Below are 17,846 nucleotides of genomic sequence, written 5' to 3'. Positions count from 1 at the left end.
AAGTTAAAAGGTGGGTTGCTTCGCATTTGCGTGAAGAACTAAACGGCAACAAAATCATTAAAAAGAGGTATTTTGGAGAAATGTCTTCTATTGTTTTGGCAAGTAACCGTATAATAAGCGGGATATTTTTTTTTTCCGTCCGTAGGCCTACATTCGTGCGTGTGGGCGTACCTGCGACCATTTGCGCTGATACAAATTGATATTACTATTAATTTGTATACTTATACTATTGCATTGCAAGCTTGCTCTCGTGTGTGTGTGTGTGTGTGTGTGCCATGTGTATTGATCGTATGGGAACACCTTTAATACTGCAAAAACATGCTCCTTTTCAAAATTGTTTTGGTGAATGTTGATTAAATAATGTTGGCGTTTTTACTATGCCTGCACTACATTTTTTTGATAGCCTAAATGTAACATCTACTCTTACCAGTAGCAGTTAATCAAAACCATACAATTTAATGTTTTTTTATAAAGAGATACAACTTCTATCTAGCAGAATTGAGTTCAGCCTATTGGTCCGGCCCTCCACAACAGTCCCACTATCTTATGTGGCCCCTTGGGGAAATTAATTGCCCACCCCTGGACTAGAGTAAGGTACCGGTCAAACACTGTGTGTGTAAAAGAGAGCACCGGTCAAATAGTGTGTGTGTGTGTGTGTGTGTGTGTGTGTGTGTGTGTGTGTGTGTGTGTGTGTGTAGCTCACAACATCTGCTCTGGTCCGTTGCATCTGAGGAGCACGGGAAAACAGTGTGTGTCTAAGTGTGTGTGTGGGTCCACAGGTCACGGTGGCCACCCTGGTCCGTCACCTCTATGGAGTGGAGTAGTACCAGTCAAATAGTGTGTATGTGTGTGTGTGCGTGTGTGTGTGTGTGTGTGTCGGTGACTGTGTGTCTAAGCTGAGTGTGTGTATGAGTATGTATGTCAGGAAGGAGGTGGCACAAGTTAATCAAGCGTCCGTACCACAGCTGTGTGTTTGCTTGCGGGCCAGGATCGCACAAGGATCTCTTTTGAGAGTGAGAAAATGATTGTGCGTGTGTATGCGGCGGGGGCCGGGGGGTGGCTGTGTAAGACTAAATGGTGTGTGTGTGTGTGTGTGTGTGTGTGTGTGTGTGTGTGTGTGTGCATGAGTGTGAGTGCGTGTGTGTGTGTCTGTGTGTGTGTGTGTGTGTGTGTGTGATGTCTCTAAGCCTCATCACACAAGGCTCTCATCTGGATGAAGTTGAGTTGCAGGAGGAAATCCCTGCCTGTCTCTGATCCATTACAGAGGCAACAACGAGAGGGTGATAAATGGCCGTGGCTACAAATGTAAATAAGTGTTGTTGGGCGCCCTTCCAATGTGCGTGCCAAGCCAGTGGAATAACCGGGGGGGGTTTTCTCTTCTTTTCTTAAAAAAACAAACACAAAACAAATAATAATACAAATAGTCAGCATTTTTTTTGTTTAACAAACATTCACACACCACACACACTCGCAGGTCCTTTCGTACATTCACACACACACACACACACACACACACACACATGATCAGGGGACTCCCATTAGTCTCTCACTGGCTCTGACATAATGGGTGAACCCCAGAATGAACTGAGAGGAGAGAGGGAGGAACGACAGCATAAACACACGCGGCTGTGTTACCCTAAAAAACACCAGACACACTCAACAGGCACTCGCTGTCTGAGAGATGGATGGATGGAGGGGGGGAAGAAAGAAGAAAGTCAGAAAGAAAGAAAGAAAGAAAGAAAGAAAAGTAAAAAAAGAAGAAAATGTGACATTCTTTAAGGTGGGGTAATTAGTTGCAGCTTAGGTTAAGCTCTTAAATTAATCATTTCCTGCTCTATACTTCTTCATCCTCTTGAAGTAGACCAGCCCTCGTAATATTTCCCAAAGAAAAAGCAAACACACAGTGGCACCCTCTGCTTTACTACTGCTTGTTTTTCTCGCAGGTCAGAAGGAGACCTTTTCCACCGGGTTTCATACGGAAGTGAAATACTGTTCCATTTGTCAGATACATTCCTGAGATACAATTACATGTCATGCAGGGAAATTGTAAGGGCGTGAGAGAAAAATGTTGCAAAGTACAAAGTACTGCAATGCGAGTCATGTGCATAAAACTTACTGTGACCAAAATAATTAAACAAACATAAAATTCAGTTTGGTTTGCAAAGCTTTTAGAGAGCTGAGCACGAATCACATATCCTCACACGCACACGGACGGACGGACATACAGAGAGAGAGACAGACAGGCAGACAGAAAGACAGACAAACAGACGTATACCTTCATAGGTATATACAGGTAGACAAAACACACAGACACATGTGCGATTGCACACATACACATGATAGAAGGCGTACAGATCCAGGGGAATGGGTTACAGAGTCAGATGATACAAAATAATGTAAGCACTCATTCATGTCTGTTACAACAGGAAAACAGCTATATTCGGTTCCATCACACACACACACACACACACACACACACACACACACACACACACACACACACACACACAAGAGCAGACTCTAAAGACGAGTGGGTGTAGTGCTCCTGAGTCTCCGACTCCGTGAGGCCAGGAGGACTCTCAGGGCGGGTAATTACACACACTCCTTGAGCAAACACAGACACACAAAGGAGCTGTCAGCACTGGGCCCTCAGTATAAACCTGCACCAGCAGGACCCCATACACACACACACACACACACACACACACACACACACACACACACACACACACACACACACACACACACACACACACACACACACAGAGCACATCAGGCTTGGGCCAATGTTGTTTGACAGTTACTGTACATTCATCTTCTCTTTGAAGAACTGTTTTGCCAGGGCAGAGACAGGGTGCTGAAGCCATTTTGTTTCAGAAATATTCCCTCCCTAAAAACTTGTGTCGCAAGTCTGAAAATACCCCCCAACCACCCCACAACCCCACCTCTCCTCCTCGCGGCTCCTTCTGCATGAGGCACTTGTTGGGGAGGAATTAAGGGTGGTGATTCTTCACTTCCTGGCCACTGAAAAACAATCACAGGCAGATTTTGTAATGCGCTCTGAGGAAGCTGCCGATTACATCACCCTTTTCTTCTCCTTCTCTCACCTTGCTCTCTCTCTCTCTCTCTGCCTCCCCCCACCTCTCTCTTCTGACAAGGTGTGAAGCAGAGGCAGTGGTTCGTGAAAATCACACACTGCGGAGTGAGCATCACCCTCCTCCCTACAGCTGTCTGACATCTGTCACTCAAGCGGCGTGCGGATGAGGTATTCTCATCACTAGGTTTCCTTGGGAACGGCAGACTGATTGTCAGATATCTTTTTCGTTTCAGATGGAAGTCGTCATGTGTGTTCAATGGTTGTCAAGTCTATTAGCGCCTGAGAAAACCACCAGCTGTCAGTGTTTTGATGTGCAATCTGGCTTTAATCTTGAAGTGCATACATATGGACTCTGACACACACACACACACACACACACACACACACGTTATTTTCCTTATTAATTTTCCAAACATGACTGATGTGCTTCACAGACAGTGGTGTGTGTGTGTGTGTGTGTGTGTGTGTGTGTGTGTGTGTGTGTGTACGTGTGTCCTCGCAAGTGTGCACGCAGTGTGTTTTTCTCCTAATCTCTTCTCTGATGGTGAAATGCAAACCCCAGAGGAAAAGTGAGAACGTGAACACCAGAAGGACAAAGCGCTGAGAGTCTGCACAGGCGTAGCGTACACAGAAGAGGATCTGCTTCTCCTTACATATAATGTCAGAAAGGCATATAGCGGTATATGCATGACCAAATATGGGTTCAATTATAGTACACATTGTCTTTTTATAAAGGAAGATATAAGTCCATTCCAGAGATGAATGCTGTCTTGGTTACAGAACAATGAACACTGGTCAATGAACAGTGATCCATTCGTGACATAGTGCATATTCTATCAAAAGTGTTTATTTCGTTTATTGTGAATGATTGCAAGCAAGTGTATGTGTTATATACCGTCAAAAACATTATTTTTAGTTTTTTTATTAAATACCATAGTCGTTCTAAAGTAAGCATTTATTTTATATTTCAGGTTAGAGCATACAGCCGTATTGCTTGAAAATATCCTGAAAAAGACCTTTGCTGCCATCTAGTGAGTGCCTTGCATATTACATTGCTCTCTGAACCATGGTTCTCTGCACCTGCAACGTACCTAAAGAACGCAACGCCCCCCTTTCCAGTTGTCTGGGGAGGTATGTTATTATTTTAAACCTTATAGTTTATTCAGCTGAAAGCAGAATAACTTGTTCGGTTCTAATTTGTACAATGTTACTTTTATGTTATTATAACATTTAATTCTGTTTCTTATTTTCAACATAGAATTGTAGAAGTGAACTAACTCTTTACGCTAAGAGGACATGCGATTGTTTCCATGCGCATTTCAGTGGTGTTTAAGGACAATCTAAGGCACTTTACCAAAAAGTGGCCAATTTTTGAATTCACCCTAAACTTACGAAATAAAACTAGATAAACAGATATTAACATTCGTGAATAAATAAAATATACGTTACAAATTGTTCTATGGCTAAGACATATGGCAATTTAAGTTTGAATCACATTTCATGTTAGAAGACTGAGACTAACAAGAACTCCATTTCCCGTGTATACCATGCCAATGCAGGTCTACATAAACTGATTTGTAATCAAACCAACCAGACCAAACATTCTGGTCCAGCTGCAAAGAAAAGCGCCAATGACACCGAGGGTGGGAGGGAACATATGTGAACCAGTCGATTACGTCGACACCGCAGTCTCGCAAGCACACCCACTGCATAACGCCCTGCTGTGCTAGCTACGTCTCACCAGACCTGACATTGAAGTGAAGGTAAGCTGCAAAACAAATACATCATCATAGAAGCCTGATGCACACTAGGATATGGCAGATTTCACCCAGCGCGGGTCTGCTGGTCTCTTTTATGGCTACAATGATCCAAAGACATGCTGCAAGATTGTGGGAGAGGCCTGAGAATAATTCGCAAGCGCTAGCCATCGGCTAATGTTGTGTTGGCATGATCAGGCTACATGATCTTGCAACTATTATGTTCCTTGGCTCAGTGTTATGAATTTGCAATATGTCCAGATAACTACCTATCTAAGTGATGGCACCTCGACTTGCATTCTACCATAATCAACACACAGGCTTCTAAGTGGGTAGCTTAGTTAGCTAGCATAACATTAGTCAGATATGTTGTGATGGTGAAGACTTGAGTCACCGGGCCATTTACAAAGACTTCATAATTCTCCCTACGCCATCAGTACAGCTTTCTAAATTAACGTTAGAGATAATTTTGTTCAGTAGCTGTAGGCAGCACATCGATAGTTATGCTTACACCAAGATATTTTGTTGATAAGTCCTATCAACGTGACCCGAATTCATTGGTAACTTAATATAGAAAACGTCTGCACAGTTAAGTTTTGTTCTGTCATAGGGCTGGACCTACTCTGTGTCTCGCGAAGTCTGTACCATTCCAATGCGAAAAGTCACACGCAGGAATGCACAGTGTCTGTTTCTGTTTGGCTGTTTCCTGCCTTTACTACCACAACATGTCTGTGCTAAGTTTCACCGATGTGTTAATACATGTTTATGAGTTTAAAATACCACTGACAGGAACTTCATTATTATTCTTATAGAATCACAGACAGGAATTACTTTTCTTGCTTGTTCAAAAATACAGACAGGACTTAAGTTACTCATGCATGTTCAATAACACTGTCAGGAGTAAAATGACTTTTGTATGTGTCATAACACTGGCAGGCCTTAAACTGATCTCATTGTCTGTGTTCACAGGCTCCCTCGGAGCCAGTGGAACACACCATGGCCACGGCGGTTCCGCTGGACCCGGACTTGTTGCGGGAGGTTCTGGAGTGCCCCATTTGCCTGGAGACGTACAGCCAGGATCATCTGCGGCCCAAGCTTCTGCAGTGTGGCCACACCGTGTGCCGTCAGTGTCTGGAGAAGCTGCTGGCCAGCACCATCAACGGCGTGCGCTGTCCCTTCTGCAGCAAGGTCTCACGCATGAGCAGCATCACGCAGCTGGCCGACAACCTGACCGTGCTGAAGATCATCGACTGCGCCTGCTCCTGGTGCCCCAGCACCACGCTCATGTGCAAGTCCTGCAACAACCGCCTGCCGCGCCAGTACTGCCGCGACTGCGCCATGGTGCTGTGTGACGCCTGCAAGGCCGAGACACACCAGCAGCAGGGCCACGCCGTGCAGACCATTCGCACCGCCGCTGAGCAGCACCGCAAGGAGCTGGGCGGCAGGCTGTCGGCGCTGCGCGAGACCATGGCCAGCATCCAGAAAAAGAAAGCAGCCATCGACAGCGTGGCCAAGTCTCTGCGGCTCAAGTACAAGGCGGTGCAGCAGGAGTACGCCCGGGCAGAGCTGCGGCTGCAGGAGGAGCTGGGCCGATCGCGGCGCGCCTTTGCCGCCTCCATGGCCGAGGTGGAAAAGCTCAACGCCCAGATCCTGGAGGAGCAGACGTACCTGCTAAACATCGCCGAGGTGCAGGTGGTGTCGCGCTGCGAATACCTCACCACGCGCATTAAACAGTCGGACATCGCTCTGCTGGAGGACGGCTGCAGCACGTCGGGCGGCGACGAGGACGAGCCTGACCTGAAAGCCAGCCTGCCGCTGCTGCTGAAGCTGCAGGACCCCGAGCTGGTCAAGACGGAGCACCCCAAACCGCTGGATGTGGGGCAGCTGACCACCAAGCCCTGCACTGTCAACACGGACGAGGAGGACGGACAGGAGCTGGTGGCCGCCGCTGCCGCCTCCGCACCGCTAGACCTCTACCGCGACATCGACATGATCACGGCCGTGGAGGCGGTGTGCGCCTCGCCCGGCAGCTTCAAATCAAAGTCGGTGGATGGCGGGGGGCCGTCTCCCGGGGCGACAGGGTCATCATCAGCGTCGGGCGCACAGCTCTGCCAGTTCGTGAAGAAGATGGGCTGCAAGGGCAACCTACCCGGCATGTTCAACCTGCCGGTGAGCATTTGCGTGACGCCGCAGGGCGAGGTGCTTGTGGCTGACCGCGGCAACTACCGCATCCAGATCTTCAACCGCAAGGGCTTCCAGCGGGAGATCCGCCGCAACCCCAGCAGCATCGACAACTTCGTGCTCAGCTTCCTGGGGGCCGACCTGCCTAATCTCATCCCGCTCTCGATCGCCATCACGCCCCAGGGCCTCATCGGCGTCACCGACAACTATGACAACTCCGTCAAGGTTTACACCACCGACGGCCACTGCGTGGCTTGCCACAAGAACCAGCTCATCAAGCCGTGGGGCATCGCCGCCATGCCCTCGGGCCAGTTTGTGGTGTCGGACGTAGAGGGTGGAAAGCTGTGGTGCCTGGCGGTGGATCGGAACGTGGGCGTGGTGAACTACAACCGTCTGTGTTCGGCGGTGCGGCCCAAGTTCGTGACGTGCGACCCGGCAGGGACGGTGTACTTCACGCAAGGGCTGGGCCTGAACATCGAGAACCGGCACAACGAGCACCACCTGGAGGGCGGCTTCTCCATCGGGTCGGTGGGCATGGACGGCCAGCTGGGCAAGCAGCTGAGCCACTTCTTCTCCGAGACGGAGGACTTCCGCTGCATCACAGGCATGTGCGTGGACGCCAACGGCGACCTGATCGTCACGGACAGCGGCCGCAAGGAAATCCTGCAGTTCCCCAAGGAGGGCGGCTACAACGTGCTGATCGCGGAGGGACTCACCTGCCCCGTGGGGGTGGCCGTAACGCAGAAGGGCCAGCTGCTGGTGCTGGACTGCTGGGATCACTGTGTCAAGGTCTACACGTACTTACAGAAACGACGTTCCTCCACCTGCTAGAGCTTGGCCTGGGGGTGGGTGGGGGTTGGCTCGGCACTGTCTGTTTGGGGGGGGGGGGACCGGGTCAGACATTTTTGAAGTGGGTGGGTGGGTGGGGGGTGGATAAAGACTCTTATTATTACTCGTCACTTTAATCTGTTTTCTCTGCTGCGTTCTAAACCGCGACTGACTGCTTCTCTCCGAGGCCAACTCCTGTCAGGAGCTGAGGAGATCCGGCGACAGCCTTCACTACAATCGCACCGGGCTCGGTTTGATTCAGCTCGCCTCTGCCACGCGCTCAATGTCAGGGGACAGTCACGAAAGCCAGCCAGGCCTGCCTGCCTGCGTCGCCTCCTTTAGCAGGCCCCAGCACAATGGAAGGCAATAGTCGGACAGTCTTGGGTGAGAGAGAGAGAGAGCGAGAGAGCTTGTCAATCAATGTGATTCAAGACAGCTGCTTTAATGTCTCTATGATGTGACTTCTGAGAGACTAGTGAGGAGAGTCTGATAGCAACATTTACAAAACAAAGATAACTATTTGTGTGTGTGTGTGTTTGTGTGTGTGTGTGTGTGTGTGTGTTTCAGAGTTAATGTGTCAGGTCGGTTAATACTTCCATACCTGAAGGGGTTGACCTTGTCATCTGAAACGTGTCACCAATGTCCTATTTCCCTTCCCTCTCTCTCCCGGCGATGTGTAAAATTAGTTATTCCACCCTCTAGTCAGTCACACTACTTATACTTGAATGGCTGGCTTTATTGGAAGACGAACTTGGCCCGAATGATTTTGCTTCCCTAACAAGTTGGCCCTTGCCTGATGTAATCAAAATGGCAAGACGTTCACAGACGTTAATCATTAGTTAATATGTTTGTACAATGTAGCACTGATCATCTGTTCCAGGGAAATAAAATGCATTGTGGAACGCTAAAATGGCTTTACTCTCATATTCAGACTGTCAACCTCCTTTTTGTTTTTATTTAGTACTCTTTTTAAAGAATTTGGAAAACTGTAATTACCAAAGGACTTTAAATCATGATAATTTTGTATGTTTTTGTTTTTGGTTTGTTTGTTTGTTTGTTTGTTTGTTTGTTTGTTGCCAGCATGCCAACTTTGTTACTCCGTTAGATCATGTAAGGCCGGGATCGCAAGTACATAATCAGTCTGAAGTTAACCAGACAGGCTCCAAGCATACGTCGTTACATATGATCTAAACAAGAAAAAACAAAGCATCAATGTTTTAAGTGTCCTTGTCTCTTTCGTGATGAATCACACAAGACTGTCGTTGGGTTTATTTCATGGGTGGATTTCACCATTTACTCGGCTATGACTTTTCTGTGAGGATACACAGCCTTCTCTCATTGCGTTATCATTGGTCATCCTGCTCCTTTGATAGCATCTGACTGTACATTTAGGTGGCATCACATAACCGTGTTTTGTGTTCTACTCTGTGTGCACCTTCCCGATTTCCTGTGAGTGTGTGTGAGGCTCAGTTGGGCTGGTCGTAGTGTACATACAGTAAAGGACCGGCTCCAGTGGGTTAGGCAGGTACACAACAGAAGGATAGCAGGGACATTCCCTTTCTCTCACACAGGGAAACAGTACACCGACTCAGAGCTGCACTAGTTGTGTAAACCAACCCTCTCGTGAACCCGAGATGTCTTGTGGTTTTAGAGACCGACAATAATCTTCTAGGTTTTGGAATTCTATATTCAACAAACACAGCTATTTAGAAAGGAAAATACAAATATAAGAAGTATATATACTCGCTTACTCATAATACGACCTTACAGGCTTTTAAACAGGTGTAGGAAGACCGTTCATTTGATGTGCAACTGCAATAGTACTGTTTACCTGTGGCTGAGAATGGTGAGTGTACCTGCTGCCATACCATTTTACCAGAACTGGTAAGGACCGGAAACTGTAAATAGGCATAGAGCTGTCAGTGGCAGCACTGCAGAGAAGGGTAGCAGACATTTCTATATGGTCAGATCTCCATCGAGGTCAGAATGGCAATAAGCAGCTACGTTTTGATTAGTTGTGTTCCTGTAGACCGACTGTGAGCCGAGCTACGAGGGGTGAAACGAGATGTGCAATATGGCGGAGTGACCCTTTCACGTTGGAGATCATGTCTCGTCACGTCACGACCGTATGTGGTACTTGTGTTGGTGTTGCTCTATGTGAAACGAAGACTCTTTAACATATTTGTAATGTTCATGATCAACTGCGTGCAATAAATCCAACAATAAAACACTTCAATATTGTGGTTTCCAAAGTGGTGCGAGTGCCTTTCTACCCCTGTCTCTTTAGTCTTTCAGTTGTGTGTGAGATCTTAGAAATGTCATGTCTTACACACCCCCCCCCCCCCTCCATCTCTCTTTTGTGCCAAACAGGTAAACAATCCCCAATGCTAGTCCGCTGTGGGACACATCTAGTGCTGGATCAGAGGACTCCCACTTGTGAACTCTGAAGTCTCTGAGGAGAGTCGTATCTCTTTTAGTTATTTATTGTAAAATGTTGTTTGGATTTTGGATGTAGACCTACGGATTTGAACAAAGTCATCCATCAGATGTTCCCAGTTTTAAGTGAACAAAAATGTGTCTACTCATTGACTCATATTCTCGGAAGTCTGACTAATGTGTGTGGTGTAGTGAGACTTGGCTGAAGAAACAGTCCTGCAAGGCATGTTGCAGTGCCCAACATATTTCAGCACCAAATAATATGTTTCCTAAGCTGCAAAGAAGATTAATGCCTACAAAGTAATAAGATCTGCGTTACATGGGCCATTCGGGTGTGTGTGTGTGTGTGTGTGTGTGTGTGTGTGTGTGTGTGTGTGTGTGTTAGGTTCAGCGGTGTTGAGAAAACAGCCCGCAGTCAGAACTGAGTAAACAGAACACTGACGCAATGAGGTGTGTTTTCTTATTGAAACATTCAGCGCTTGCGGCAATATTTTCAAACATTGGTGCGTGTGTGTTTGTGTGTCTGAGAAGAACATTTGTACTCTTAAGCACACCTGCTGTCAATCCATTCACATTCCTGTTTCTCTGTTGTGCAATATTGTATCTGACACGTACACCCTGAACAGTGTGACGCAAGTCTAGCATCTGATGGAGCACACACACACACACACACACACATACACACACACACACACCACAGGGGGAAAGGCTCTATCGTTGCCTTGGCATTCCAGGGGCGCTGCTCCATATCTGCAGCAGTGGAATCCATTATTCCTCAGTGAAGGTTATTTTCAGACCAAACAACTCACATTTGTTGCACTATGGAGTTTCGTTATGATCTGTTCAGGTACTTTACCAAACACCAATTTACCTGTAATTGAATTCACAGTGAGTAACATTGCTTCCTTCAATGGCTTGAAGGCTAAAAGCTAAAAGCACACATTTTCACTACACTGCCTTACTCAGTCCACTCAACCAGTCAGAAATAAGTGACACCATCCTATAATATTGGGTCTGATTAACTCATTCTGTACGTATGTATGAACAGGGACAGCAAATTCGAAAAAAACAGAGAGTTCTACCCAACACACTAGTGATTTGTAAAACATTGATTTTCTGTTAAAAAATGCAATGGAAACTAATGTTGCCTCCATTTCAACACTAGCACTGTGGACGGCCTGACTCTATTTGCTGGAGGTGTGGTTCTCCAACATGATCGTAACATTGCTGCTGGGAACTGATTTCATGAGCCTGGTAGCACACAGTCATTGCAGAGGGACCAGTGATATTTACAAGTTACACCACGGCTGGGTTGAATTCCCACGCATTCTTCAGAACGTCAATTAACTTTTGATATCTGCAAATCTATGAAGTCGTCCCAGTTCAATCAATTCACCTCAGTTTAAATGAACTCTCCTGAGAAAGAGCTACAGTTTAGTGTTCTGACAGAAGTGCAGAGAGTAGCAACATGCTATTGTTACACTACATTTGGGCTTAGGACCACAGTGACTATACAACGATAGGTATGGAACTAAACAGCTGGGCTTTGGCCATAGCAGCCATCCATTTAGTAATAGTAACGGCAGTTTTTCCTGTAAGTTAAAAAAAGACAAGGTCCTTCTTCAGAAAATAAGTAGTTCTACAAACAAGTTAGTGGTTGGAACATGGAAATGATATCACCAAACTAACATAACATAAGTGTGGCAACTGTGGATAATGGACTTCACAGCGTTCGGGTAGCAGATAATAATGCTCTTCGAGGTGTAGTGGACCCGAGCGTAGCGTCGCTTATTATCCCTTCCTTATCCAACTTTGCTTCATTCTGTATAATAGGGGCCTTTACATTTAAGCTTTGACATCTGCTGTGTTTTAATTTCAACTGAGGCTGGTAAATACCCATCTGTAGATTTGATTTAAAATTTGTGGGCTCTTTAATGCACGTTGCTCTTGACTTGAGAGAAACTAAAGAATTGTGTGTGTGTATATATGAGATAATTACTGGGCATCTGATATTTTTTTCCTCACTTTCCTTACTGCACAGGCATATAATGTCTTCTTAAATTTATTTCATTAATCAATAACATTTCTTCTTTTAAATGAGTTATTTATGTCTGTCTGTCTTCAAGGGTGTCACTGCTTTAAATATTGGGGGGTGGGGGTGGGAACCATTTAAATTTCGATTCCATCCTCTTACATTATCCTGTTTGACCTCATATATTTGACCTAGGTATAGGCTGGTTGACACCAGATCATTAAAGATATAAATTTAAAGATATAAATATCATAGGCTAGTACTGTCTAAGGTAGTAGGCCATGGCGATTCCCCTGACATGAAAACAGATCCTCTTTGAAAACATTAGGACAAAACTAGACATTGGGGACACTATCAATGTTTTCATTAAAATATAGTACGAAAACAGTTCTGGATTTCTTTTCAACACGTTTCAAAGGCTAGTGGTCAATCACAGATCCATCACTCCAGCAGTGAGAACTTTGAGAGGGCTCTGTGCTGTCAGCGCAGACATTACGCTCTATTTATAAAAACTGAACAGGGTCTAGGCAGACATGACCCTACACGTTCTGTTTCCAATTTCATGCAAAAATTTCAAGAAAAATATCTATAATGTGCAGATTACAACAGCACAACAAATGGATTATAATTCTGTGAATGCTAGAGCTGAGCTCACCAGTGCTGCGATTACTCCTTGTTCCACATGAATTAAGTAAATAAAAAAATAAATAAGAACGCTAATTTAACGTAGGCTCTTGCACGTGTCGAGTAGACTAGTCTGCATCAGCCTGAGAATCACCTGTGCCACCCGTAGAATCAATAAAACGTGTTACAAGGGATAGTCTACTGATAAAACTGCTTGCTCTGGGTCAAGATGTCACTATCACCACAAAACTGCTTGCTCTGGGTAATACATGTTATATGTTATAACAACAGAGACGTTTATGCGTATGCAACTGAATTAGTCGCAAATAAAATATGTTTTATTCCCTTGGTCAGTAGGTGAGATGAGAGCCAAATTCTTGGAAGCAAATCCTCGGAAATATTGGGTGGGACAAACACCACTGTTTAGAATACTGGGTGGGACAAACACCACTGTTTAGAATATCTGTCCTTCATTATGTTACTGTCTGTGTGTATGTCTCCCTCCCTCCCCCTGCTCACCTTTCTGGTACTGTAGCCAGAGTTGCTGCTGGGCCTTCTTGCTTGGGAAGTAGATGTTGCAGGCCAGCTCGGAGCCGTAGAGGGCCTCGGAGACGTAGTGTGTGCCATACTGCAGGATGAAGGCCAGCATCTCCTCTCGTGTGCTGTCGCCCGTCAGCCCCTTCAGCACCTTAGAGAACCCTACACCACGGGGCCACAAGAAGCAGGAGGGATTCAGGGTCGTGACGTTTTTAAAAGATTCGCCACAGTAAAGTGCAAAGGTACTTTTTCCCCTTATCACAAGCGGACAGCAAGTCCAAATCTGACTGAAGTATTTTGACCACATATAGATACAAATTAAGTGTCTGTGTTTGTCTCTGTGTGTGTGTGTGTGGTTATGTTTACACTTCTCTGTGTGTGTGTGTGTGTGTGTGTGTGTGTGTGTGTGTGTCTGTGTGTGTGTGTGTGTGTGTGTGTGTGCGTGTGCGCGTGCGTGTGTATGTGACCGTGACCTCCCAGCATACCGGTGGCCAGAGTGATGGCGCTGAGCTTGACTTTGTAGAGATTACTGCGCACTCTCCACTGTTGGACCATAGGGTAACCCATCGCCTCATTGAACTGAGCATCGCCTGCAACACACACACACACACACACAAAAGTTCATCACCAGGCTCATTTCAATATTAATTAATCAGAACATTTCATTAGGAGAGGCAGCTCTCTGTGTCCCTGTCTTTGTAGCATCCACTCTCCTCCCTCTGCGTTTGATTGAGGATGTCTGCTCCCGCTTTGAAGTGCGTGGAGAGAAGTGATGGCTCAAATTTGATTTGGGGGCACTTTAACACGGGGGGGACAGACATCTGAGGCGCGACGGCGTTACGGACGTTTGAAAGGGCACTAAGACAAACAAGCCATTAGGAGTCTGCGAGCGGCCAACGAGACCTGGGAGCGGTCCGGTGAGTGATGCACTCAGTGGGAAATGACTGGACGGAGTCTGGCACTCAGATCCCCTGGGAGGAAGTGGGGTGGACGGCCTGCCAAAGAAGCACTGGGGTGCAAATATTGGCAGCCTGCTCGGTTAATGGGCAGATTAGCGTCACGTATTAAGGTGCGGGTTTACAACAAACTGTCGGGGTAAGTGTCCATCCCACTCTTCCTGTCCGGATACTCCCTCTACTTCTGTCTCTTTAAGAGACCAAGCAATGAGTGATTGAGTGAGAGTGTGTGTGTGTGTGTGTGTGTGTGTGTGTGTGTGTGTGTGTGTGTGTGTGTGTGTGTGTGTGTGTGAAAGTGTTCATGTGTGTGTGTGTGTGTGTGTGCGTGAGTGTTTATGTGTGTGTGTGTGTGTGTGTGGGTTTTTACGTGTATGTGTGTGTGGCTGCCTGAGAGGCTGATGGAGCTTTGTGACGTGCTGAGATGTCAAAGATAATATCTACAGCTCACTGCATCAACATGAGTACTGATGCCCGAAGTGTATGAAGTGTGTGTGCGCGCGCATGCCTACAGTATGTGTGTGTGTGTGTTTGTGTGTGTGTGTGTGAGAGAGCAAGAGAGACCATGGGGATTGCCAGTTTATTCAGAGTTAAATTAATGTAAAAGTCAATTAAACTGCACTTAATATATGCAGATGCTTCCTTCATGTGTGGCACCATCTCTGTGCAGTGTGTCATAATGCACTGACATGTATAATGGATTTCTGCTTAATGCAGCAAACTGCATTTCTAAACTGTGCATTTCCTTTGTTGTGTTGTGAATACCAAGCCCAGCTGTTGCAGGTTGCAGTGGGGATACCATCACCCACAGTCAAACACACAGATAAACACAAGCACACACGCAAACGCACACACACACACACACACACACACACACACACACACACACACACACACACACACACACACACACACACACACACACACACACACACAGGAATACACAAAAATACTCTCCACCCACCAGACAAGCACGTACGCACGCACGCACACACACACAGGAATACACAAAAATACTCTCCACCCACTAGACACACACACACACACACACCTGTGAGCAGCTGCAGGTTTGGCAGTGGTTCTGACAGCACTCCTCTGCACTGCTCCTCCACAGGCAGTGGAATAACCATCAGCCCGTCAGCCAGCTGGGGAAAGTCCTTGATGAAGTTGTTGTCCCTGCAACAGTAAACAACGGCAACAAACACAAAACATTAAAACAAAACAAACGACCAATGAAACAAACGATCAATGTCGCGCAGCTGCTCTCAGATCTGCTAATGAAGCTGTCATACATGGTGCTGTTGGGATATAAGTCGCCATCCAGTGCTTTTATTGTTTCATTCATTGTAGTTTCATTCATTCATTCATTAATTCATTAATTTGTTCATTCGTTCATTGTCATTTCTTCTCTATGTACATCAAGGCTAAGGTGATCAGGGGAAATGCATGCCACTGTGATGCTCAGTGCTTATTTCTATTGTAGCAGGAGTGTAGGGAAATAGAAATAGAAAAATATAAATTTGAAATCAGTTCTGCCTAGCTGACGACCCATTTTTTTGGGTGGACTTAAAGATCAAACATGTTGTAAAGAAAAGAGGTAATGGTATCTCAATACACCTTGTTTAAAGTTGGACTGCATCTTTTAATGAGCACTTCAGCAAATTGTTTCAAATCAGAAAACTGCACCAACTTCTTGAAAAAAAAACTGAAAACGTACCAAAAACGGAACCAACTTACATGCCTTTAAAAAGACAAATTGATTCTTTTTTTCTGCTTTTCATCAGTCGCATACAAAAGAGTGCTTTCAAAATGTAATTGCAGGTGTCATTTTCAGTCTCTTTCTTCAAGTGAAAAGGTAGTCATTGTGCGATCAAAATGTGCGCCGCGTAGAATAAAAGCCCACGCCAGAGAAAATCACTCTGAGAGATAACGGAATTCTGAGACAGAAACAGCAGTCACACATCTCTGAATGTCAGGCATGAATGCCAAGCTGTATGGAAGCCCGGAAGGCTGGAAAGGACCTGCGTGGATCGGATTCGAATCCATGTTATTAAACACACAAACAAACAAACACACTAAAACATACACTGACAGTGATTGTGTGCATATGTTATGCAGACAGACATTTCAGGTGTGTGTGTTTGTGTGTGTAAACATGAGTGAATGAGAGTGCATGTCTGTGTGTTTGTTTGAGTGCTTGTGATTGTGTGGAAGACATAGAAAGTGTGTGTGTGTGTGTGTGTGTGTGTGTGTGTGTGTGTGTGTGTGTGTGTGTGTGTGTGTGTGTGTGTGTGTGTGTGTGTGTGTGTGTGTGTGCTGGCGTGCCTAGACTCTGTGACAGGACTGAGAGAGGGTCCTCTCTTCCGTAGGATTGATGACCAGTTGAGCAATCCCTCTTCTTCTCACCTCTCCCCTCATCAAATGACACACACACTCACACTATAACAGTTCCACACATACCTCTCCCCTCATTAACGGTGGACAGAGAGACTGAGAAACGGAGGGAGAACTGCAGAGAGAATGAGAAAGAAGTTGAAGGAGAGAGAGAGAGCGAGAGGAATAAGAGAGAGAGACTGGAAAATACAACAAAAGAATAAAAGAGAGAGCAAAAATTGGAAAGAGAGCAAGAAAGGGAAAGAGATGGAGAGAAAGGTGGGGGGGATGATACTAGACAAATGTGGAGGAGTGGAGAATTTATAAATGGTTCACTTCAAAGTTGCCCCATCAAATCTCCCAATGATTTCAGTGGGAAGAGAAAAGTAGTGAGGAGTGAGTCACGCAGGGCCAGTGTGTTTGTTGCCGTGCCTTTGAGAAACAGAGGGAGAGCAGGAGGAAGGAGCGGAGAGAAGACAAGCAAAAGTAAAGAGGCGGAAGACTGCAAAACGCTCTTCTCAACACGGTTATCGTCCACAAACAGGCGATGCTTAAGAATACAGATTAACGGACGTGTCTCAGACTGAGGGTTAAAGATCAGGGTTATGGCCACATGTGGGGTTTGTGTGTGTGGGTGGGTGAGGGGTTAAGGTCAGGTGGGGTTTTGAGTGAGGTCACAGGTCAAGGGTTAGGGCTAAGTGACTATGCCTGCATATTCCTACTTCACTTGAGAGCATCACGCACAGAAGCTGACTGCTATTGGCCTGGCCAGTGCCAAATCTGATTCAAAGCCAGTTACTCTAAGATAACTCTAACTTCATTCATTTGGTAGATGTTTTTTTTTAAAAAATTTTTTTATTCAAAGACACTAACTAGCAATCTATGTTACTGGCCAGGCCAAGCATTCAGGTAGATGGATGCTGATCTGTAAGTGCGCATTAGTAACGTGAGTTTAATGTGAACAGCGTGTCGCCTCTTTAAGAACAGCCATGCTAACTTTCCCCTGAAGGACTCTTCGGAGTGTGTGT

The 17,846-nt window shown here is 45.9% G+C and overlaps 2 protein-coding genes across 2 annotated transcripts in view; one reads left to right on the top strand and one right to left on the bottom strand.

Moving 5' to 3' along the window:
* The window catches only part of LOC105906201 (astrotactin-2), a 381,484-nt gene that overhangs the window by 77,620 nt on the left and 286,018 nt on the right, over positions 1–17,846 (bottom strand). The window contains exons 14-16 of the mRNA XM_012834351.3: positions 15,497–15,621; positions 13,978–14,082; positions 13,475–13,654 (exon numbers count right to left, since the gene is read on the bottom strand). Coding sequence (XP_012689805.2) covers positions 13,475–13,654; positions 13,978–14,082; positions 15,497–15,621 — 410 coding nt within the window. The remainder of the gene's footprint in view (positions 1–13,474; positions 13,655–13,977; positions 14,083–15,496; positions 15,622–17,846) is intronic.
* Positions 4,730–10,111, top strand: trim32 (tripartite motif containing 32). The gene is made up of 2 exons (XM_012816558.2): positions 4,730–4,860; positions 5,824–10,111. Exon 2 carries the CDS (start codon positions 5,851–5,853, stop codon positions 7,864–7,866), a length of 2,016 nt encoding a protein of 671 aa, XP_012672012.1. The 5' UTR covers positions 4,730–4,860; positions 5,824–5,850; the 3' UTR covers positions 7,867–10,111.

This window comes from Clupea harengus, chromosome 12, assembly GCF_900700415.2.
Source record: "Clupea harengus chromosome 12, Ch_v2.0.2, whole genome shotgun sequence".
In the NCBI taxonomy this organism is placed as follows: Eukaryota; Metazoa; Chordata; class Actinopteri; order Clupeiformes; family Clupeidae; genus Clupea; species Clupea harengus.
This window is presented reverse-complemented; position numbering and strand designations above follow the sequence as displayed.

Bases quoted from the DNA above. Each gene is read 5' to 3' on its own strand.
- trim32 (XM_012816558.2), top strand. From the start codon at position 5,851: ATGGCCACGGCGGTTCCGCTGGACCCGGACTTGTTGCGGGAGGTTCTG.